General features: G+C 47.8%; 1 protein-coding gene across 3 annotated transcripts in view; it reads left to right on the top strand.

Annotated features, from left to right (window-relative positions):
• MYO18B (myosin XVIIIB) overlaps positions 1-24,131 on the top strand; it is a 234,393-nt gene that overhangs the window by 128,376 nt on the left and 81,886 nt on the right. For all 3 annotated transcript variants that reach the window (XM_067700414.1, XM_067700413.1, XM_067700412.1), the window contains 5 exons: positions 3,467-3,590; positions 4,466-4,666; positions 8,580-8,690; positions 12,959-13,063; positions 21,840-21,992. In XM_067700414.1, the coding sequence (XP_067556515.1) occupies positions 3,467-3,590; positions 4,466-4,666; positions 8,580-8,690; positions 12,959-13,063; positions 21,840-21,992 (694 nt within the window). The remainder of the gene's footprint in view (positions 1-3,466; positions 3,591-4,465; positions 4,667-8,579; positions 8,691-12,958; positions 13,064-21,839; positions 21,993-24,131) is intronic.

Below are 24,131 nucleotides of genomic sequence, written 5' to 3'. Positions count from 1 at the left end.
TTCTCCCAAGAATCTAGCAAGAAATAATTCCTTTCTGTTACCCAGTCTCAGCTCTATTACCAACTGACCATGTGAGCTTGGGGAACTTTCTTGGCCCCTCTGGGCCTCCGCATCCCCACTTATCAAGTGTAGAGTTCATTGTGGAGGGCAAAGACAGCCTGGCCTGGTGGTTAGGGGTGCAAGTGCTGGTTCAAGTCCCAGCTGGGCCTCTTGCTAGTTGTGTGACCTTGGACAAGTCATTCAACCCTTCTCAGCCTGATTCTTCTCCTTAGGTGGAGCGCCTCCCTTGTGGTGAAGACTAGATGATAACAGTTGGTAGATCCCGCAGGACTAGGGTCTGGTTCCTGTTCTCACTGTTGAAAATGGTGAGGAGGCCAAAAACTTCAGTCAGTGCCCTTTTCATTTGAAGTTTAGACTCTCAGCTCACGCGAGCAGTTCTGGCAGGGACTGGGCTTTGTGCACAAACAAGATGCCAGTCTTGAATCTGCACACTGGTTCCCGTGCTTGCTTTCCTGGTCTAGGTGGGTGGAGCCTAGACCAGGAGCCCGGGTTTACACTCACAGGCCTCCTTACGTGCAACCTCAGCTTCATCCCTGGACTCCTTGGCTGTGTCCAAAGTTCTTCAGCTCACCTGGTGAGGGTAAAGGTGTGCAGGGGTCTTGTTCTGAGCCAGATAAGCCCTAATGGAAACTTCCTAGGAGGCAAATAGATGAAATACAGCCTCTTTGAGAAGGTCCAGGATAAAAATACAGAAAAACCTTGCTATGTGTGCCAGGATGTGGTTTTGCCGAGGTTGCCTATTTCCACCAGGTAGCAAGCTGAGTTATATTTCCATGCGACTGGCACAGGTCTTGAACTCGATCTGCATTAAATATTGTTTCTCTCATTCACCTTTGAGCTTTCCTGAGCTGGCTCCTTCATTTGGGGGGGAAAAAAAGAAGCTCTTTGGGGTGTTATTAGTGCCCCCCCAGAATGAGAGAAGTTTCTTCTCCTCTTGCTGGTAGCTGACTCTGTTTCCTTCTCCACCTTCCCATGGATGCTCTGGCTAAACCCTGTCCTTGCAGTGGGGAGAATGGCTTAGTCCCACCTTGGTCATTTTCTGGGTGACCTTGTCAAGTGACACTACCTGTGTGGGCCAGACAGTGACTGATGTTTCAGAGCCGTCCTTGGACTTCAGCAGGCCACCTGGTGCTGAAGAGTGGCTCTGACAGACCCCCATCTGTAAATTGAGAAGTGAGACTCCATCACCCCTCAGGTTTCTGCCAGCTGTGACAGTTCTGGCCCTTATCTGTGGGTTCCACTTCCGAGAGGCCTTATGAGGGGGTTTCAGATTTCTGATGGGTGGCAGGGGCCAGGGTTCTGCCCTTGGAGTTTATGCAGCCAGAAAATTCCATCTCTCTGGTCTTCCCTGTGATCGACCCCCTTGGACAGAATCCTTCATTCCAGGTCCTCAAGAACCTCCCCGTGATGGCCACCGGGAAAGTCGCCATTTCATCATACTTACATTTCTTCTTCTTAAGACTTACCTGCCCTGTCATGCTCTGTACTCCGTTACCATATCTCAGCAGAAGTTAATTTATGTTTTGATGCTCATTGCAAATAGCAGCCATTACCTTTCTAGGTGGGCTGGCACTTTAGCAGGGAGCCCATAAGGGAGTAGAGGTCTCTGTCTAACGGTGGAGATTCAGGCAGAATGCCTATAGTGAGGGAGAGATCTAGAAGCTAGTGTTACTCTCTCCCACCTCTTTAAGCTTGATCGAAGTGTAGATGCAGCTGCCTCCTTAGTTTGCTGGGCTCTGGAGGCAGTGATGTCTCCGTGCTGATAGAGTTCCCTGCCCCACCTTGGCTTCTAAGTTCAGAGTGGCCCAGAACGGCTCCATTTGAGTTTGGCTTCTTGTTGCCATGGTTACTCATGGGTCACAGAGCTCAGTTCCGAGGGCTGATGGAGCTCCCGGCTGCTTCCACAGGGAAAAGGCCTGTGCTGGAGCCACGGGAGGTTGGACCCCCAAGCCCGCTCCTAGTGGGGTGAAGGGTGTGAGTCCCTCTGGCCTCAGGCAGTTCGTCGGTCAGTGCGTTCCAAAAGTTAGGGTCTGTTGGAGGCCTTCTTAGGCATCAGGTGGCCCAGTAAGGACTCCTTTAAGACATCCATCACTGTCTGGCCCCCAGTGTCTTTCCTTCCTGTTCCAGGGCGTGAACAGGTAGATGGGGGACCAGCTACATCAGCAGAGAAGCTGGCTCAAACCCACTTTGGGATTGTGGCTGAATCACTCACCTCTCTGAACTTCAGCTTTCTCTTGTATGAAATGGTTATAATGTGTTTCTTACTGAATTGTTATAAGGACCCCATGGATCCCAGCTCAGAGCCTGGCCCTTTGGGACTGCTGGACCATTATCATCATCACAGTGTGGCCATTTCAGAGGCAGCCAATAGTGCCTCTTGAATGATGTCACCAACAGCCAATCAGAAAGCCTCTGGGCCCTTCCAACAGTAGGCCCCCCTCATATGACCTATAGTTGGCTCTTTCAGGAGTCTTGAGGCTTTGAATGACCATCCAAGGGGCATTGGATAATCTTGTAACAAGGGAGATCTTCTTCTCACCAAGGACAAAATCCCATGCCCAGTTCAGCCATTCTGGCCACACCCAGTTCCCTGGAGCACGTGGCCTTTCTGTGTGGGCTGAGGGCAAGTGACCAAAGTCACATCTTATTGAGGCTTATCAGAGCCTCTGCCAGTTTCCTCGCCTGTGATAGGGACAGAGGCTGATGAGTGGAATGATGTCCAGTCCAGGAAGCGCTTCCCACCTAGTGGTCACCATCGTGGAGGGGCAGGTGCGCTCCAAAGTAGGTACTTCCTGATTCCCCAACGGCCCCCATAGGACTGTCCAGTCTCTGTGTGTTCTGCTTAGGAACCAAATGAAGACAAGATGGTATGTATAACTGTCCAGTGTTCTATCAGTAATAACCGTGCTCTAATATGGCTAATGAGTGCACGAGCCCCACAGTATCATGCACAATATGAAATGTTGAATATCCCTTGTTTGTGCTGATAAGTACATTCATGTACCAATCAATGGATATTAGATGCCAAACCTGGGCCTTGTAGAATTAAAGGTCCTTGGCGTATGTCAGCAAACCTGATAGGTTAGTTTTTTCTGTATATCTATATGTTTTTTGTTCTTATTCTCTATTTGTATAGTTTTATTCTATTTTTATTTTTGTGTATATGTTTTTATCACATTTTAAATAAGTGTCCGGTATTTTTGTGGAAACTATAAACCCTCAGCGTTGCCCTCTGGTGTTCAGGATTCCTACCCCACATCCACAAACCCTCTATCATTTCATTCTCTTTCTGTCCCTAGCGGTTCTCAGCAAGCTAACTGCCTCCCTCCAGCACCCGCCTTCCCTCCCCCACCCCCGGCCCAGGCACACCCGCCTCGGGGCCGTGACCCACGTTCTGCTCTGACAGGTTTGACACGCAGCTGGCCCAGGCCCTGGGAGAGTCCGTGTTTGAGAAGGGCCTCCGAGAGAAAGTCGCCCAGGAGAACACCAGCGTCCGGTGCGAGCTGGGCAAGCTTCAGCAGCAGCTGAAGGTGAGGGGCGGGGGCACAGCGCCCCCTGGCTCTTGGTTGCTGGGTCTCAGGAAACCCCTCCCTCGCACGCCTGCAGCAGATGGTGCGGGGCGAGAGCTCTGCGTGTGGCCGTCCTGGTCGGCCAGTGCCGGCGGCGTCACTGGAGCCCAGCGCGCCTGAATCAGCAAAGCGTGGGTGGCAGGTGATGGATAAGCAGGCCTCCCTAGCTCCACGTCCCTCGGGATCTTGCTCCAGTCACCTGCCTGCCTTCCGAGCTGCCCACCTGGGAGCGGGGAGAGGCGTGCTCAGGATGAGTTAGCTCTAGACCCAGCTAGGGGCAGTGCCCTGTCCCCTGCAGGTGCCAGTGCAGAGGGATTTGATTAAAATATGACACAGGCACCTCCCTCAGCTGCTCCTCAAGGCCTGCTGTGGCTCCCTGTTACTCTGGGAGAACCTCTGCACCTCTTAGCCTGGCGGGCAGCTCCTTCATGATGTAGCCCAAACTTCTTTCACCCTGGAGCTGACTTTCTAACCTGGAAGAGTCATGCCTGGCCACTTGGCTTCCCTGCTCCAACATCTCAGGCCCACCCTTGGCAGGTACACAGCTTTCAAATGGGGCAAACACCTCCTGTTTGTGCTTTGAGGTCTAGCTCTAGGGGCTAGGGCGCTGCTTCCCACAAACTCCCCACCCCAGCCTGTCTGAGCTGTCCCAGGGAGGGGCCCTTGGTGTCCTACAGGGGGCGCGGCGGGGGGCCGCGAGATCCAGGTGGAGATGGCAGTGGAGATGACATGCACTGAACAGTGGAAAGCGCCCTCCCGCAGGTTGTAGAGGTGTCCCAGGGGGAGCAGGAGTATGGTCACGTGACTTCGGATCTCTGCCCACCTTGTCTCTGTAGGGAAAGGAGCAAGAAACCTTGCAGCTGAAGCAGGAGGTGGAGATGCTGCAGGCCCAGAAGCAGGAGCTGCTGGGGTCACCCTCTCTGGCGGAGAATTGCATTGCGGGCTTGAAGGAGAGGCTCTGGAAGCTGGAATCCAGCGCCCTCGAGCAAGAGAAAATCCACACCCAGCAGGAAAACACCATCAAGCAGCTGGAGCAGGTAGGAAGGTCCTGTCCAGGGCGATGCCCTGCCCCATGCTGACTCCAGTGCAGAAGGCTGTTGTCAAAATACGACATAAGCGCCTCACTCAACTGCTCATCATCCTTCTGTGGCTCCCTAGTACCCCAGAGCACCTCAGCCCCCTAGGTCTGACGTTCAGACCTTTCATGATGTAGCCCCCCTCCTGCCATCCTGCAAGCGTCAGTGTCAGCTCCTCCGAGAAGCTTGCCCTGGTCTCCTTCTTGCAAACAACCCCACCTCCACGCCGCTCCTTAGCCATTTGGTTCTCCTTCATAGCACCTGCCATCATATGCCATAGTGCTTTAAAAAGTGTGCTCAGTGCTTCTCTCCCCCATTAGGATATAAGCTTCAGGGAAACAGGAGGACGTTTTGGTTGATCTTGCTTATCAGGGCATCCTGGAATGAGGCCGGTGCATAGTTGGTACTCATTAAATAACTGTTGACCCAATATCTGGTGTTTATTGAGCGCTGTCTGTGTACCAGACTCAGCCCTAAGCTCTCCTCACATCTCACCTCATCAATCTCCACAAGAAGTTTATATGCTGAGATATTAGTATTACCCTACTTTATGGATGTGGAAACTGAGGCTCAGGGACGGGATTCGGAGCCTGCGCCATCTGACTCCACAGCGCCTCGGCTACCTGTGCTGTGCACAGCCTCCAGGGAGATGGGAGCCCCGATCTTTGGAAAATGCAAAATAACTGAGGGGAATAAGGCAGGAATCCAATTCTCTTGTACCAGCCCCCTCAACGAAGCACCTGAGGAATATTTTGTCGGCTTGTTTGTTTATATGCCAACTCATTCCCCAAAGAATTCGAGGCAGCTTATAAGATGTATGCATAATAAAACAGAAAAATAAATAAAACAAGCCAAACCAGAAAAACACAAATTAAAACCGGTGCTAAGGAACGGTGGGGTGGTGAATTAATAAGCAGACACGCAGAACATACGATCTTACACACTTAATAGGTTTAGCTCTAAAATTCCTGGTGGCCAGAGAGAAAAAGGAAATGTGAGTTCCATGCTTTTTTTATCATCCCCAAGATAAAAACAAGCTAGGCTTTCAAGGGGAAGCAAGGCTTTTCTTGATGCTTAGTTCTAAAAAAATTTCTCATGTGAGATTTCATAAGGGGTCATTATGTTGAAATGGTTTTAAGGTTGGAACTCCTTTTTCAAGAACATCTGACCAGGCAGCATGAATACGTAAAAGCAAATAAACTGAGCTGCTCTGGTGAAGTGGGGTGAGGGAGTGGGGGCGGTCGGGGGGAGGCTGGGGTGCTGGCCCTTGCTTCTCACTTATCCCCCCTCCATTGGGATGGAGTCTGCTGAGTATTGAGACATGCATGTGGCAGGCGTGGAGGGACAGTCTGGAGTGGTTCAGAAAACAGCATCTTTACTCAGTCAAACCCATATTTATTAAGCACCTACTGTGTGCCAGGCACAGGGTGGATGCTAGGGACGCAGCTGTAAGCAAGACGAATGTGGTCTCCACTCTGCTGAAGGTTATAGTTATGCTGAGTGTTATGGGAAGGTTTAACTTGCAGAATCTGGTTTGGGGAGCAGGTTTGGAACAGTCAGGGAAGACTTCCTGGAGGAAGTGATATTTACTGAAGCTGAAAGCTGAAGGATGAGTCTGAGTTGGCTGACGAGGAGAGTTCCAGGCAGGGGGAACAGCCACTGCAAAGGCCTCGAGGCAGGGGAGTCACGTGGCATTTAAGGAACTGCGAGATGATCACATGCAGATGGGGTCTGTGTGGTGTTAGGCGAGCCCCCTGTTTTCTCTAGATTTTAGTCTCCTCATCTGTACAATGAAGTCGGAGCCTTGTCAGCCCCCTAGCCTCCCCCCAACCCCAGCTGTGAATCTGTGAAGGTTCGTGAAGGAGGTGGGATATCTGTGCAGGTTGTTCTGGGACGTAGAGGGTGGAACAGTGTCACAAAGCAACCCAGAGTCAAGAGTAGAGTGAGCACTTTGGAAAGTTGTGTTACCTCTTGAAAATGCCACCAGGGGACCACTCGGTGCTCGGAAGCAGAAATGTGCTACGGTGACCTCAGGGACCCGAGGCTGAATGCAGCTTCCCAGTACCCCCCGTCAGCTTACACAGGAGGCGAAGCTGACTCAACCCTTTCATCCGTCTTCAGCTTCACCCATCACCTCACACTGCACTGGGCTATTGTAGACATCCAGGAGATATTTATTGATTACAACATAGCACTTTTTCCAGGAAATTTTATGTTAACTCATATAAGCTTGACATAAATGGTATTGCAGATGTCAGGAGTGTCCAAGAGGCTAGGAAAAAAATGAAAAAGAAATATTACGTTTACTTGCTTTAAATGCTCCTCATTTTGGATTACCTTCCCATGACCTCTGTCATTTTAAAGGAGGCAGGGAAGGAAGTTGGCATTTAAAGCGAGCCTGCTTTCTGCCGGGAACTACAACAGGGGCTCTGATGCACACCATTCTTCTTCCTCTTCGCCACAGTCCTATGTAGTAGAGAATATCAATGTTGGGAAAGACCACAGTTGTCTTTTTTCGACTGCATGTCCATGTTAGAGAGGCAGCAATTGTAGCCTCATGAAAGCTTGCTGTGAGGTGCCAGGGCAGAGTAGCAAATGGTCAGGACGTTGTAGTTTCTACAGTCTGCCCCTCTGCACTGGTGGGTTCCATGCTGCTCCATGACCAACAGCATTGAAGAGGATAGATCAATGAAAGCTTGACAGTATAGGTTCCTGAGGCCCGTATCCTGGAGATTCTGACCCAATAGGTCTAGAGTGAAGCCCTGGAATTGACATTTTTTTTAAAAAAGGCACCAGGTAATTCTAATATGCCACAAAACTTGACACGCAAGAGCTTGGATCAGTCTCTGAATTATGCAAATCAAGAAAGTAAACTCTTGAACTAGAATTGGGTCCCATGCCTTCTGCGTCCAGTTCTAGAGCCTTTATGTAAGGTGGCACGGCGTAAACATCACACGCAGCTCTTCTCCTGCCCTGAGCAGGTGGTGGAGGCTCTCACTGAAAAGCCTCATCTCCTTAATGGGAACACAGTTCTTGGTTATGTCAGGCTTCTGGGAAGGGAGGGGCCAATCCTTACTCTGTTTTCAAAATAATGGGGAAAGAAAACGTAATCTTTTTGTGCCAGGCGTTGCGCTATGTGTTTTATATGTCATCTCATCTAACTATCACAAATGTATCTTAAGAAGGCTGTTTTCCACAGAGCAAGGTAACTAATCAGAGGCAAAGTGAATTGTCAAGGTAGCATCTTGGGCAAGTCATCTCCCTCTCCAGGGTTTCCTGTCTTCATAAGTAAACTTTTTTTTAATTTTTTTTTTGCGGTACGCGGGCCTCTCACTGTTGTGGCCTCTCCCGTTGCAGAGCACAGGCTCCAGTCACGCAGGCACAGCGACCATGGCTCATGGGCCCAGCCGCTCTGCGGCATGCGGGATCTTCCCGGACCGGGGCACGAACCCGTGTCCCCTGCATCGGCAGGCGGACTCTCAACCACTGCGCCACCAGGGAAGCCCCATAAGTAAACTTTTATTCTACCATCCATTCACCCACCTATCCGCCCATCTAGAAGAACTTCCCTGATGCCTGCTCCAGGGATGACAAATTTGTTTCATCCTGAGAGTGTTGAGAAGGATTCCAAAATGATATCTAAACGCAGTGGCAAAGAGCATGATTGATTAGTGACGTTATGACCACAGAAGGGGTAGAGGCAGTGTTTGGGCTATTTACCTACCATTTCTGACCTCCCTGGGTGCCTGGGGCGAGGTGGGGGGGATGACTTGACTCTCATCCATGCGGTCCCAAAATGAAAAATGCAGCTGAAATGCTAAGGACGACGTGGATGGTGTGGGCCACCCTCACGCGCTGTCCTTGCCGCCCCCAGCTCCGCCAACGGTTTGAGCTGGAGATTGAGCGGATGAAGCAGATGCACCAGAAGGACCGAGAGGACACGGAGGAGGAGATGGAGGACATCCGCCAGTCCTGCCAGAAGCGGGTATGTGAGCCACGAGCACAGCTGTGTCCTGGGGTCCCGGCAGGGTCAGCCTGGGTGCGTCATCCTTAGAGTGAGGGGAATCCCAGGGCCTGGGGACAGTCCCTTCAACCACCTGAGACCTTAGCTTCCCCAGTGCTTTCAAGGGTGCTGGAGCAGACGTACCTGTCCTAACTACGATCCTCGGAAACTGTCTAGCATCATCACCCCAAGATTTCTCCCAAGAGCCCACAGTGCCATGTGACTGATGCTTTGGGTAAGGATTTATATGTTTCAAGAAAGGGACCAGTCCCTTCTGGCTATTTGCCTGGCAAATCATTTCTTACATTTTATCCAAGCTCTTTGCAGACATTTCAGACAGTGTGTAAGAAGGCAGTAAACCCTTGAAATCTTACCACCAAGGCACCATCATTATTACTATTTTTAAATGTTCTTTCTCTCTTTCATTGTACCCACACATGCATATTTGTAGAGAGATCGTTTTACCTAAATGGGGTCGTGCTGCTGTTTTCACTCGAAGTTTGTCCTGGGCCTCCTCTCATGTCAGTAAATGCAGATCTAATGTACATGTTTAATGGCTTATAAAAGTATTCCACCTTAGGCGTGTGCTCTCATTAATTCTCTTGTCATTGGACATTTAGGGTTTTCTGTTTTTATGGCCAGTGCTGAGACAGACCTCCTTACAGATGCATGCACTGATGTGAGTGTGAGATGAATCTTTAAAATGCAATTGCTGAGAAGCTTTGGGTTACGCCTCATTTGACAGGTTTTGTCTGGGTAGGGTTTCTGTGGGCCTTTCATAGCCTCGGGTACATTGTGAATCTCCAAGAAGGGGCCGAGTAGCATTTCCCAAGGTTGACTCTGATTATTAGTTCCCTAAGCAGAGTCTCTACAGAGACCTCCAAACTGCAGGGCCTGAGAGCATGGGTGCTGGAACTCATAGACTCTTGGTTTGAATCTTTGCCCTTCCTGCTCCCAACTCCATCAGCTATCAGCTGTGGGGCGTTGGAGAAATCAGGTAACCTTGCTAATAAGCCTCACTTCTCTCATCCGTAAAATAGGATAATGATGACCCCCTGCAGGGTAACAGGGAAGATTCAAGGAGATCACAGATGTGGAACTATTGAACAGAGTTTTGTAATGTAACCCTTGATGGTTGGAAACTTACGAGCAATACCGTGTGTGTGTGTGTGTGTGTGTGTGGATTTTCAGGTAGCTGATCCTTCCAGAGGAACCAGGGAACAAACCTGGTGGTTGCCTTGCTCTTGGGTGTGACTAATCCATCCAAGAGAAGGAGGGTTCAGACACTTGGTGCTCTGCAGATCCCCCCAAGAGCATCCTCCTGGGCGGGGCTGGAGGAGGCCTCAGTGGGGTCAGGACCTCGGCGGAGACGGGACTCTAGTGAGGAAGTCCTGGGCAGATGGGGTCTCCTCGGCACCCTGTCATCGCCCCGGGCGGGGAGGGGAGTAAGTAAGAACTGAGCCCCTCTCCACTCCCAGTGGTTGGTGCTGCTGCATCTGCTGCCCTTCCTGCTCCTCAAATACTCCTTTTGGGGCCCCTCTGGGGGTTTACATGGATCATCCCGAGGGGCCAAGTGCATTCCCCCCAGAACTCCCCAGAGTTGGAAAAGAAGAGTCATAGATTTTAGGTTCAACCAGACCTGTGTGCCCTTGAGTAAGTCTTGTAACTTCCCTAAGACTCAGTTTTCTCATCTACAAAATGGGAGCAATAAGAGAAAATGTTCTACCTTACCTACGCTGTTGTGAGAATAAGATGAAAGAATGGCAGATGCCTTATAAACTGTAAAGTGCTGGGAGTTATCATGGAGGGGCGAATTTCTGCTTATTTTCCATTGGGAGAAATGAATGAGATTCTTTGAATACCCAGTGGGCACCATGTTTCAGGCTGGGTTCTTTACGTCTGTCAACTTATTTAATTCTCATAAGCACTCTGTAAGGTTTATAGTCCTGGTTCTACAGATGAGGAAACTAGAGTCCCAAAGGTGAAGGGTCTTCCCCAGGGTTACCTCACTGGGAAGTAAACGAGCTCGGACTTGAGCTTAGGTCTGTCTGACTCCAAAGCCCAATCTCTTAACCAAAATAACTAGATTTTAAAAGTTTTTTTTTTAGGGGCTTCCCTGGTGGCGCAGTGGTTGAGAGCCCGCCTGCTGATGCAGGGGACACGGGTTCGTGCCCCGGTCCGGGAGGATCCCACATGCTGCGGAGCGGCTGGGCCCGTGAGCCACGGCCGCTGAGCCTGCGCGTCCGGAGCCTGTGCTCCACAACGGGAGAGGCCACAGCAGTGAGAGGCCGGCGTACAGCAAAAAAAAAAAAAAAAAAAAGTTTTTTAATTTTGCAAATGTTTGGACTATGGAAGGCCATTTAGAAAGCACTTGATAGAAGTCAGCCTTGGGCAGTGCTGCATCCTTTAGCACTTCCCGCACATGAACTCACCAAAGGCTCTGATAAGTACTGCATGGAAGGCCCTATTAACTCAGTGGCTCCCACACTTATTCTAGCATGGACTTCCCTCCCTTCCCACCACACACACACAGTACACGTGTGAACGCTATGTGGAAATGTTCTACAGAACACACTCCAGAAAACTTTGCCTTGCTTAATGCGTCATTTTTATTGTATATTTTCCAAAACGAGTTTCACTTTTGCAGTCTTCATTTTAAGCAGGTGTGAGCAGAGTGCTTTGTGTCTCTCACTCTTAAAAGAAAATTTTGAAACAAACTTTCTTCTGAAATGACCATCCATCAGTACTTTTTTTCTCTACGTGGGTCAGGAGATGGAAGCCCCCAGTCCCTGCCCGTGTGCCCTCAGGTGAAAGGAGCACAATTTCTAGTGCATTCCAAGAGTGCCTCAGAGCATCATGAGTGCCCTGAGCCAGGACCCTGATGAGTTGGAGATGTGACCCAGACAGACCCTCCTGAGGCTTTTCCATGGACAGATTTATAAAGGGGGAGGGGGAGGTCAGAGAAAGGTGTTTTTCTCCTATGACAGATACTAACATTGACTGCACATCTAGTGACTGCTCTGCTCAGTCTGTCTCTCACCATGGCAGGAAATCAATCGTTAGAGACCTGGGTGGGAATGCTGATGGCTGTCTGGTGTGGCACAAGAGCTGGGGCCAGGAGACAGAATGCTGACTGTTCTCAGCAGCAGTTGATGTAGGAGTCTATGCTTCAGGACCACTCTCTGACTCAGTTTTCCCGTCTGTGAAAGAAGTCATTGAGAGCACAGGATGGAGAAAGGAGGAAGGGGTGAGACAACACACATGAGAGAGTCTGGTGCAGAAGAGGATGTGCAAAGCACCGTTATAGTGGGGTGTCCACTTTAGCAGGGAGTGCCTGCCATTGCTGGGTGATTACCGAGAAATCAGAGCCAATTGTAAACTAAATGAGCTGCTTGTAGCCAAAGGTCTTAGTCAGTTTGGGCTGCTATAACAGAATATCATAGACTGGGGTCTTGGGGTGGGGGGAGCTTAAACAACAAACATATATTTCTCACAGTTCTGGAGGCTGGAAAGTCCAAGATCGAGGTGCTGGCAGATTTGGTGTGGGGTGAGGGCCCTGCTCCTGGCTTGAGATAGACGGCTGCCTTCTCACTGTGTCCTCACACAGTGGAGAGAGAGAGGAAGCAAGGTCCCTGGTGTCTCTTCTTATAAGGGCACTAATCCCAGCATGGGGACTCCACCCTCATGACCTCATCTAAACCTCACTATCTCCCAAAGGCCCCATCGGCAAATAATACTGCATTGGGATTAGGAATTTTGGGAGAGACAAACGTGCAGTCCAAACACCACATAATCTCAAATGCAACATTTTTTTTTTTTTTTTGCTGCATCACAGTGTATTTAATAAGCGAGGTGAATGCACCTTATTGTGCTGGATACAATGTTGTGCAGAGTCTTAAAAAGTTAGAGTGCCAAGACTTGTAACTATTCAAGCTGGGTCGTGGCAGAGGAAGGAGACATGTGTTAGGAAATGGGAAGGGAACTGGGGACGGGGACTTCACAGTGAATGGCAGGGGGCTCCCCGTAATTGGCCAGCTCTCCCCATAGTTGTCCAGCTCCTGAGCTTTTAGGCTCCCAAGTTCTCTGACAGAGACACCCCCTCCTAACTGCTAGGTGAGCCGTTGTGGAACTGGGCGAGGGGCCATGAACTCCACCTCCCCCACCCCATCCTCCAGAGGGTCCCTGCCTCATGGGGTTTGTCGGGTAGAGCTCTTGTATCCTATGCCTGCATCTGCCCTTTGTGCCCACAGCTCCACCAACTGGAAATGCAGCTGGAGCAAGAATATGAGGAGAAGCAGATGGTCCTCCATGAGAAGCAGGACTTAGAAGGCTTGATCGGAACCCTCTGCGATCAGGTAAGAGGGAGACACCAGCAGGCATTTGGGAAGCGCATTCCCTGCCTCTGGGGGCCCTGTTAGAGAGCTGATTCGTGGGGAGACCCGCTGGAGGGGTCTTAGGACCAGCCCAGGTAGACCTTTCAGCTGGCCTCCACCTGCTCCTCCCAGGCGCCGTCTTCTCCACCAGTTCTGTCTCTGCCCTCACTCACTGCCTCTTCAGAGGGGACCTTCCGTGGGGGGAGTCTTCATACAGCAGGGTTCTTGGAAGGACCCTTGAGAGTAAAGAGAGTGGGCCCAGCCACACGTGACAGACGAGGTCGCCTTGCCTTCAGCCGCTGTCGGGGTGAGAGTATAGGCAGCCTTTGCTTTGACGGGGTGACTGAATGGCTGCTGTGCTCAGAGCTGGCCTCGTGAGAACAGACTTTGCTGAAGGCAGAGCCAGGCCAGTGACGCTTTAGACCCTTAGCTGGGCCACTTCTGTCTCCTTGGCTTTGCGTGATCTAACGAACTGCTCTGAGCTGCTGGAGAGCAGAGCCTTGTGGGGTTTTGCCGTCGTCGCCGTAGACCAGGGTTGTCAGCTGCAGCACTGCAGACGTTTTGAGCTGCATCATTCTTTGTTGTTGGCGGCCGGGGTTGGGGGGGGCGGGGTGCTGTGGGGAGGTGGCGCTGTCTCATTGTAGGCTGTTGAGCGGCATCCCTGGCCTCCACCTCCTAAATGCCAGAAGCATCTCCCTCAGTTGTAACAACCAGCAGTGTCTACGGACGTTACCACATGTTCCTCCAGGACACAGTCAACCTCCCTCTTTACAGGGAACCACTGCTGTGAAGGAAGCAACCAGCAGCGCCCAGAGCCAGCTCCTCCTCCATGAAACCCCGACATTGGAGAGGAGTGCTGGTGGCTTCCATGGTTTCTTTTTAAATATCGTAGGAGTGTTTTTTAATGTATCTGCTTAACTTGTGTTCATTATCTTTTAATTAGTAACGATCTTGCTGTCAATAACCTTCCCGCAGTCATTCCTCTTGTTCACAGAGGAATGTGGGCCCCCTCCCAATGGTCATCCAGGGCAGCCAGGCTTCGAACAAATAGGTGCTCACTATGTTTTGTTTTGTTTTTTTAAATTGAGTAAATGAGTGAATTCTAGAGCGGAACCCCTACAGCCGTGCGAGTGAGAGTCGGAAGCTGAGGACATTGGTGGGAGAACTACATGATCTTCCTTCTTTGCGTTTTCTGGATTTTCAGCCAAGCAAACTGGGGCCACTGAGTGCAGAGCCACTGAGGCTCCTCTCCCTTTGGCATCAGCACGAGAGAGAACACCCCAGGATTTGATTCTAGAATGATACTTGGAAATCGTTGGGAGAAGGTTGCCTTCTATCCAGCATGGTCTGTTTAAGAAAACAAAGGAATTAATCCAGTAAAGAAAGGTTTTTATAAATATTGCTAAAATTTTAAGTTTCACATGCAAGGAGAAGGTAACTTTAAGTGAATGAGAAGCTAATTTTGTGTTAGTCACCAAGCTGGAGCCTTTGAATAACGTCACATTGGATACTTTTAGATGTTTTAGTAAGACATTTGCCAAACACATGGGAAAGTAGAACAGACAGTGTAATTGATGCTTGTGCATCAAGAGAACAGGGTTCACGTAAATTAACATTTTGCCGCATCAGATTCAGATGTTTTTAAGGAAGCAAAGCATTTCAAAAACAGTTGGTGGCCCCTTGGTTTCTGTTCCTCATCTCCCATCCCTTTATCCTTCCATCTTTTCGTCCTTCGCTCCCAGAGGGGACCGTTCTCCTGAGGTTGGAGGCTTTAATTCCCCTGCGTGTGTATTTGAACTTCAACTGTATACAGTACGTGCGATTCTGCCTTTACTTCTACTGCTCCCCTTCTGTACTCTGTTTTTGCTGTTTCTGAGATTCCTCCATGATAATACGTGTAGCTCTAATCCGTTCTTTTTTAACTGCTACACAGTATTCATTTTCTTTAATCCTACTCTTCTGTTGGATATTTAGCTGTTTCCATTCTAGGACGCAGAGCTACAGTGCATATTCTTATACATGTCTCCCTGTGCACGTGGGAAAGAGATTCTCCAGGGTATGAATCTAGAAGAGGAATTGCTGGCTGTTAGGAATGTACCATTTTGGAATTATTAGATGTTGCCCAGATTGTTCCTCAAAGTGATTGTGGCGGTTTACATTGTCACCAGCAGTTTTTTCTTTGCTACCACACATCCCCCCCCCCCCCGACACGTGGCACTGTCAGACATTTAAAGATCTTTACCGGTTACTGAGTGTTAAGTTGTACTGCTTGTCCCTCATGACTGGTGAAGTTGTGCATTTTTCACGTTTATTACGGTTTTCTCTTATGTGCGTTGCCTGTTTATAGTGTTTTGTCTTCACCTTTTTTTTCTATTCATTATTCCCGATCCTTATCCAAGATGCTAATCCACTTTTGGTTGTATATTTTGCAAATATCTCCTACTCTATGGATAATCGTTTCACTTTGTTTATAATGTTTTTTACTTAATAAAAAGTGTTTTTTATATAGTCATATTCATCAGTTATGGTTGATTCTTTTAAGATTTCTTTCCTTAACAGAGTTCATAAAGATATTTCACCGTATTTCTGAAAATTTCTAAAGTTTTGAGCATTTTTAGGCCTTTAACCCACCTGGATTTTATTTTGTTTTATTTTTTAATTAATTAATTTATTTATTTTTGGCTGCGTTGGGTCTTCGTTGCTGCGCGCAGGCTTTCACTAGTTGCGGCGAGCGGGGGCTACTTTTCGTTGCGGTGCGCGGGCTTCTCATTGTGGTGGCTTCTCTTGTTGCGGAGCATGGACTCCAGGCACACGGGCTCTAGAGTGCAGTCTCAGTAGTTGTGGCGCACGGGCTTAGTTGCTCCGTGTCATGTGGGATCTTCCTGGACCAGGGCTCGAACCCGTGTCCCCTGCACTGGCAGGCGGACCCCCAACCACTGTGCCACCAAGGAAGTCCCACCTAGATTTTATTTTGGTGTGTGTGAGGTAGGAATCTATATTTTCCCGATATAGACCACCTTTGTTTTATCTCATGAGTAATTTTTTCTACGATTTCCATATATGTATGGCTGTGTTTTGGGGCTACCCATTCTGTTTAATTGGTTTATTCTTCAGTTCCTGCACCATGTGGTCTTAATGGCTGGGCTTGATAACTTGTAAACAGCTTATCTTTCTCATCTCTAAAATTGTCTTATCTATTTTCGATCCTTTAATCTTCTTATTGAGATTCCATAACAAAGCCTGGTGGGGATTTTCAAATGCATTGGTTTGTAAGTTAGTTGGGAACAAGTGACATATTTTTTTAGTATTGAAGTATTGCAATCATGAGCATGCTGTGTTTCTTCATATATCTATGGCTTTCATAAATATATTTTATTTTTATTATAAATTAATACCTTATAATAATACAAAATATTTATTTTATTGTATATTTTATTATTTTTTTCCATATAAGTCTTGAGCTTTTCTGTTAGATTTATTTCTAGGAATCTTGTAGTTTCTATGGCTCTTATAAATAGAATATTTTTGTATACTTCTATTAATTATAGTGGTACATGGGGATATACTTTGCTTATAATTGTGTTATAGTTTTCTCTTATATATTTAGAGGTTATTTTTTTAGGTGCATTTAAGTTTATTATTGTTTTGTTTCCTTGGCACATTGTACATTGTTCTTTTCTAATTGTTGTATGGTGTCCCTTTTTTCTCTGTGAATTATTTTTGCCTTATTTTATTTTGTGCGATTTCTTTTAGTTTGCCCACAAGACCTTTTTTATCTCTTTGTTTTTAACCTTTCTCTGTGTGTATGTCCCTTAAACAGATGGATAATTTTTAATGCCAAATTTTAGTCTCTTACTTTTCATTGGAGAATTTAGTTCATTTACATTTATATAATGACTGATATATTTGAAATTATTTCTATTCTTTTGTGTTTAATTTTGTTGGTTTATTGCCCCCTTTCTTTGCTTCTTCCTTTATTCCTTTCCTGCTTTGGGGTAGATTGATAATGTCTCCTATGATCTCTTTTGTTCTATTAGATACTATCAGTTCCTTCATATAAATGAAACAAGTGAGGCTCAAAAGGTAAAGCACATCGCCCAAGATCATATAGGTTTTTAGTGGCCTACGTGAATTCGAAGTGAGGTCTATCCATATATTATTTGAAAACCTGTATTTTTTAAAATTAAATCTAACACCATGCTGCTTAAAAAGTGATTAAGGTTTAGTTAACTAGAATTATCCTTTTCTGGACCATCTTTTTTCCTAACGTTATCAGGCAATCCAGATCTGCCATTAATTTGCTGTGCAACCTTCAGCTACATAATGTTCTCTCTCTAAGCCTCAATTTCCCCATCTGTAAAGTGGCTTGATTACCCCTAATAACATTTTTAGATCATTTGTTAAAAGTGCTTAGAGAGTTCTTTGATGACAGACATTGAACTACTGCCCCAAACAATTTACCCTTAATGATAAATGGTGAAACAATCCAGGTTGGAACAGAGTTTCCCACAACAACACTAAACATCATTTAGTTTTATTGGTTAATTATTCACCAGCTTGATCTAAATTTGAATCTTTGTGCTGCAAAATGTCAACTTGCAGAATGACATTTATTTCCCATTAACCTAATGAGTTTTGGGGTGTTTTTTTCCCCCTCCTCTTGCGTAGCAATTTATTATGAAGGGGAGGGTGACTTGGTCTGAGGTTTTGTTGTGAATTTGTTTGCGGTGATCCCTCTGGAAAGGCGATGGTGCCAGCACTTTCAGGGTCTTTCTGGCAGCAAGGATGGGGTCATCCTGAATGTCCCTGATGCTGACCTGCCCCACAGGAGAATTAAAGGCTCCTTAGGATGTGTGCAGAGCATGAGCAGATACAAAAATGAGGAGGGTGCAAAAGCATGTTGCTTGAGTGTAGTCACGGCAAAGAATCCAGGCTCTCGAGTTAAGATGTCCCGGCTCACGTTTCACCAGGCACTCTGGTGCAGTGGTTAGAGACTTGAATTCTAATACTGAGCTGCCTGGGTTCCAGTCCCTGGGTAGCCACTTAGGAGCAGTGTGGCCTTGAGCTGATCACTCACCCTCTCTGTTTTATCGGTTGTGCCTCCATTTCCCTATGACAGTACATACTGAAGAGCTCCACACAGCTCACAAGACGTGAGCTGGCCCCAGGGAACTTCTCTCATTCTGTGACTTGCCCCATCCCTGTGTTTCATACCCTCATGCTAATCACCCAGAACCGCATATTCAAGATGGTTTCTCAGCTGTGTCCCTTCCTGCACCTCACCTAACTAGCTCCTGCTTACTTGAGACTGTGTCTGGTCCCATCCCAGCCTTGGATGGGATGCTCCTCTGTGCCTTCATAACACCCTTTTTTTTTTTTTTTAATTGAAGAGCAAAACTTAACCTCTTTTATTGTATATTTTGCTAAAATTACCTCTTTGCAGTCAGAAAAGTTGGGTTCATATCCTAACTCTGCCACTTAGGATTAGCTGTGTGATCTTGGGCAAACTGCTTCACTGTTGTAAGCCTCAGTTTCATCATCCATAAAATGGGAATCATAATACTTCACACCCCATAGATTCACCGTGCGGACTCCATGTGTTCATACCCGTAAAGCGTTTAGAACAGTGTCTGACACTTAGCAAACCCAAAGTGTAAGCTATTACTATTTTAATAAAGGCAATAATAATAATGGCATTTTAAAAGAGACTACCACGGGAGTAAAATGCAGTAATATGTGACAAAGGGCCTGGCACCATGCCCAGTCCTCAGCTCCTCAGCTCAGGAGGAGATATATACACACACACAACACCTCAGCATTTTAAACTTAACAAAGCAATAAATCTGAGAACTAAGAGGCTATATTCTAAGAACCAACTCATTTTTCAAAGAATTCAGAACTGGCAGTAGAATAATAACACAAAATCTACAGGAATACATTCCAGGTCATCAGACAGTACTCATAATCTTTTATATTTGGAAAGCATTTGACAGCATACAAAGTACTTTTCGATCCATTATCACATCTGATCCTTGTCTTATCTCAACATGGAGGTTAGGGATTTTTTTTTTTTTTTTTTTTTTTTTAACCTCTTCCTTTATAGACGAGGAAACTCAGGTTCTGAGAGGTGGCATGACTCAGCCTCAGTCCCACCACCAGCAAGTGGTGAGCCAGGGTTTCAAGCCTGGGCCACCTCATTCTAAATTCCAAGTTCTTTCTAGAATATTCCAGGGTATTCTGAGCATCCAGGAATTGGTTGCACTTGGTGTGGAGGCACAGATGTCCAGGGGTGTAGAAACTGGGTTCCATGGAAGACACACCTGCACCCCATTTTCTTGAAAACTCCCCATCTGACGAGTGGTGCCAGAGGAAGGGGCTGTTAGTTTCTTTCAGAGACATTAACCCCAGTGCTTTTGAAGTAGGTGTTCTGTTTCCAGGGGAGACCATGGGCTGTCAGGGTTTCATCGGGCCCCTACCTGATTCTGCACCTCCCTTGGTTTGTCCCAGCCTGTGCTGTTGGCCACTGGGGGTTGTTAACGAATCTAACTCGCCCTCCCCGCGCCAAGTCCAGGCTGCGGCTTCTTCAGGAGCCACGTGACTACTGTCTTGGAGGACAGGATCCTGGGGGAGGGACCTCTGGGCAAGGTCCCTCTGCAGAAAATGGCCTGTCTTTATACTAGCAAAAGAGACCTGCTCAAGGGACAGAAACGCTTGATTTAGACCTTCCAAAGCAGCACAGGTATTTCTAATACCATTTACTGATGTGTAACATACATGCAGGGAAGCACACCTTATCCCACCTGTACTGCTCATTGAATTTGCATCAGCTCTTAAAGCCGGCACCCAGATTAACACCACAAACAAGCCCCCCCTCCTGTATTACCCAGTCACTGCCCCTCCAGGGTAACTGCTGTCCTGACTTCTGTCAGCAGAGGGCCTCGCCTGACGTGTAAGCTCTTGCAAGGTGATGGCTGTGGTACAGACTATGAGACAGAATGACTGCGTCCTTACAGGCTGTGATGACAGTCACGACAGCGGCGCAGATTTGTTGTGCCTTTACTACGAGTCATGCTGTGGGCTAAGCACCTGTTCAATTCCCACAGCAGCCCGGTGTGGTTGCTGCCTTCTTTTTTTTTTTTAACGTCTTTATTGGAGTATAATTGCTTTACAATGGTGTGTTAGTTTCTGCTGTATAACAAAGTGAATCAGCTATACATATGTTCCCATATCTCTTCCCTCTTGCGTCTCCCTCCCTCCCTCCCTGCCTATCCCACCCCTCTAGGTGGTCACAAAGCACCACGGAGCTGATCTCCCTGTGCTATGCGGCTGCTTCCCACTAGCTAGCTATTTTACGTTTGGTAGTGTATATATGTCCATGCCACTCTCTCACTTTGTCTCAGCTTACCCTTCCCCCTCCCTGTATCCTCAAGTCCATTCTCTAGTAGGTCTGTGTCTTTATTCCCGTCTTGCCCCTACGTTCTTCATGACCATTTTTTTAGATTCCATACATATGTGTTAGCATACGGTATTTGTTTTTCTCCCTCTGACTTACTTCACTCTGTATGACAGACTCCAGGTCCATCCACCTCACTACAAATAACTCAATTTCGTTTCTTTTTATGGCTGAGTAATATTCCATTGTATATATGTGCCACATCTTCTTTATCCATTCATCTGTTGATGGACACTTAGGTTGCTTCCATGTCCTGGCTATTGTAAATAGAGCTGCAATGAACACTTTGGTACATGAATCTTTTTGAATTATGGTTTTCTCAGGGTATATGCCCAGTAGTGGGATTGCTGGGTCGTATGGTAGTTCTATTTTTGTTTTTTTGAGGAACCTCCATACTGTTCTCCGTAGTGGCTGTATCAATTTACATTCCCACCAACAGTGCAAGAGGGTTCCCTTTTCTCCACACCCTCTCCAGCATTTATTGTTTGTAGATTTTTTGATGATGGCCATTCTGACTGGTGTGAGATGATACCTCACTGTAGTTTTGATTTGCATTTCTCTAATGATTAATGATGTTGAGCATTCTTTCATGTGTTTGTTGGCAATCTGTATATCTTCTTTGGAGAAATGTCTATTTAGGTCTTCTGCCCATTTTTGGATTGGGTTGTTTGTTTTTTTGATATTGAGCTGCATGAGTTGCTTGTAAATTTTGGAGATTAATCCTTTGTCAGCTGCTTCATTTGCAAATATTTTCTCCCATTCTGAGGGTTGTCTTTTGGTCTTGTTTATGGTTTCCTTCGCTGTGCAAAAGCTTTTAAGTTTCATTAGGGCCCATTTGTTTATTTTTGTTTTTATTTCCGTTTCCCTAGGAGGTGGGTCAAAAAGGATCTTGCTGTGATTTATGTCATAGAGTGTTCTGCCTATGTTTTCCTCTAAGAGTTTGATACTGTCTGGCCTTACATTTAGGTCTCTAATCCATTGTGAGTTTATTTTTGTGTATGGTATTAGGGAGTGTTCTAGTTTCATTCTTTTACGTGTAGCTGTCCAGTTTTCCCAGCACCACTTATTGAAGAGGCTGTCTCTTCTCCACTGTATATTCTTGCCTCCTTTATCAAAGATAATGCTGCCATTCTTGTTTTGCCAACGAGGAGGCTGAGCCTTGGGGAGGAGAAAGGTCTTGTCCAAGGTCACACAGTGTGAGTGGTGGAGGCACGATTTGAACTCAGGGAGCCAGGTTCCAGAGAACTTGGACCCTGGCCACTACTTTGTCATCTTAGTTCACGAGAGCCTTCCCTTGGCTTCCAGATCGGCCATCGGGACTTTGATGTGGAGAAGCGTCTTCGGAGGGACCTCAGAAGGACTCATGCACTATTGTCAGACGTGCAGCTCCTGCTGGGGACCATGGAGGACAGCAAGACATCAGTCAGCAAGGAGGAGCTGGAGAAAGTGCAAAGCCAGGTGGGTGTCACGGGGTCCTCTCAGAACCCCATGGGGAGGATGCTGCGGCCAGCAGGGGGAGAATGCTGCGGCCAGCAGGGGGAGAATGGTTCTCCCACCCAGATGGGCGTGGCCACAGCCCGGATGTCTGACTTTCACAGACCTGAGGGGAGGTGGAGGGCATTGCGGGGCTGGATGGGTCACATGGATATGGTAGATGAGGAAGGGGGTTTATAAATGACTTAGGAGTACTGTTCCCTTCTTTAGGGCTGAGGCAGAGTGAGTTTGAGTCCTTGGGCAGATCAGGGCCCTGGTGCAGAATGGCTGAGTGCAGCACACCTGCGTGCCTGTGTGCGTGTGTGCGTGCGTGGTGACCAGCGGGGCTGGATATGAAACAGATAGTGCTGATAGTGCAGATCCTACATGAGGATCAGCATCTCCATTGACGAGAGAGGTGACTCACCCAGGGTCCCACAGCTAGAGGGTGGCAGAGTCGGGATTCAAACCCAGGTCTTCAGGCCCCACCATCCCTGGCTGCCTCAGAGAAGAACGGGAGGCGGATGAGAGGTGAGGCCAGGAGGGAGCTGAGCACCTCAGGAGACATGATGGGCTCAGACCGTCCTGGTTTAGTGCTAAAAGTCCCATGTCCCGGGCAAGCCCTCAGCCCCAGGGACACCAGGACAGTTGGTCACTCATTTCATGGCCATGTCAGAACATTAGAATCACTTGTGCTTGAATGTGTCCCGTCCCTCAGTTCTCGTGGTACCCCTGGGGGAGAGCAAATGATATTGTGCCCATTTAACAGATGGGAAAGTTCTGTCCACAGGTGGGAAGCAATGCAACCAAGGTAACACGGCAGGTAGGTGGCAGGGTTGGGATTCAAATCCAGGGCTCGTGATTCTAACTGCAGAATCTGGGAGCTCTTTTGCCTTACCCTGCGTCTTCCTGTCTGTCTGACCGACCAGGTGGATGGAGAACCCTGAGCCTCCTCTGTCAGGCAGTCAGGATGTCTGAGCACTCAGCCACCACTCAGGCATCTTGGGTTCATGCGGCCCCCTTGGCAGGAGGCCCTGTATTCTGCCTGTCTTTCATCAAAATATTCCTGATGCCATCCAAGTCCCCCTCTCTCCGTAGGTGAATGTTCTTGAAAAGGAACCACAGTGGTTTTGTTTGTTCCTCTTTTCATTTTTCTTTTTTTATTATTCATGAGAAATCTCCCTCTGCAGGGTTAAAGTGTGTGTTCTTGGAAAATAGTGGTATTTAGTGAAGGCGCCTTGAGCTGAATCAAAGAGCTTCATTCTTTTGAAAGTCCTTCTTCCCCATCTCTGCATCCGGTTCCTATCAAAGAGAATTCACAGCCTTGGCTTTCTGTTGCTGTTGTCATGGAAATTGTTATAAGGATGGGATCGTGTGGACCAGAGGTCAGGGTACAGTTGCTTTGGCTCCCAGCACACGTGTCCCGCCTGCCAGAGTCAGAGCTAATCAAATAAAGTAGCGATGACATTGGGCATTGCTGTCTCTCCTCTCCCATGTACGGTATTTGTCCTTTACCTGAAGCCTCCAGGGACAGAGGCAGGGAGAGCAGCCAGGAGGGGGGAAGGGAGAGGGAGCTAACTTTGCTGCTGGCTGTGTCTTCATTGCTGGGTATGGTGCTGGACTATTCCATTCATTCCTTCATTCAGTATTTATGCAGCACCTACTGAGTGTCAGGCGATGTGCTAGGTCTAAGTATATTACGGTTAGTAAGACAGGCATGGTCCTCTCCCTTTGAAACTGACGTCTGCTGGAAAAGAGGACAAGCAAACAATGATACAAATAAACAGAAATATCCCACACCTTAATTCAGGTAGTAAAGGAAATAAGTGGGGTTATTATAAATAATAAAGGGAATAGGGAATTGCAAGGGGTCTCGTTTAGCTTGGGTGATCAGCTAAACTCCCCTGGGAGAAGGAGAAGCAGGCAGAGACCAGAACGTGCGGGGCCTGGGAGGTTTGGATTTTATTCCCGGGGTGATGAGAAGCCGTCGGGACGTTTTGAGCAGAGCGTGACATAATCGGATTCAGAGGATCACTCCTCTGTGTGGGGAAGGGATTGAGGAGGGATGAGTGCATGCCGTTAGGAGGCTAGATACCCCTCTAGGCTGGAGGAGAGGGTCTCCTG

This window comes from Pseudorca crassidens, chromosome 12 (genome assembly GCF_039906515.1).
Source record: "Pseudorca crassidens isolate mPseCra1 chromosome 12, mPseCra1.hap1, whole genome shotgun sequence".
Taxonomy (NCBI): Eukaryota; Metazoa; Chordata; class Mammalia; order Artiodactyla; family Delphinidae; genus Pseudorca; species Pseudorca crassidens.
The sequence above is the reverse complement of the archived record's forward strand: the minus strand, read 5'-3'. Positions and strand labels throughout refer to the sequence as shown.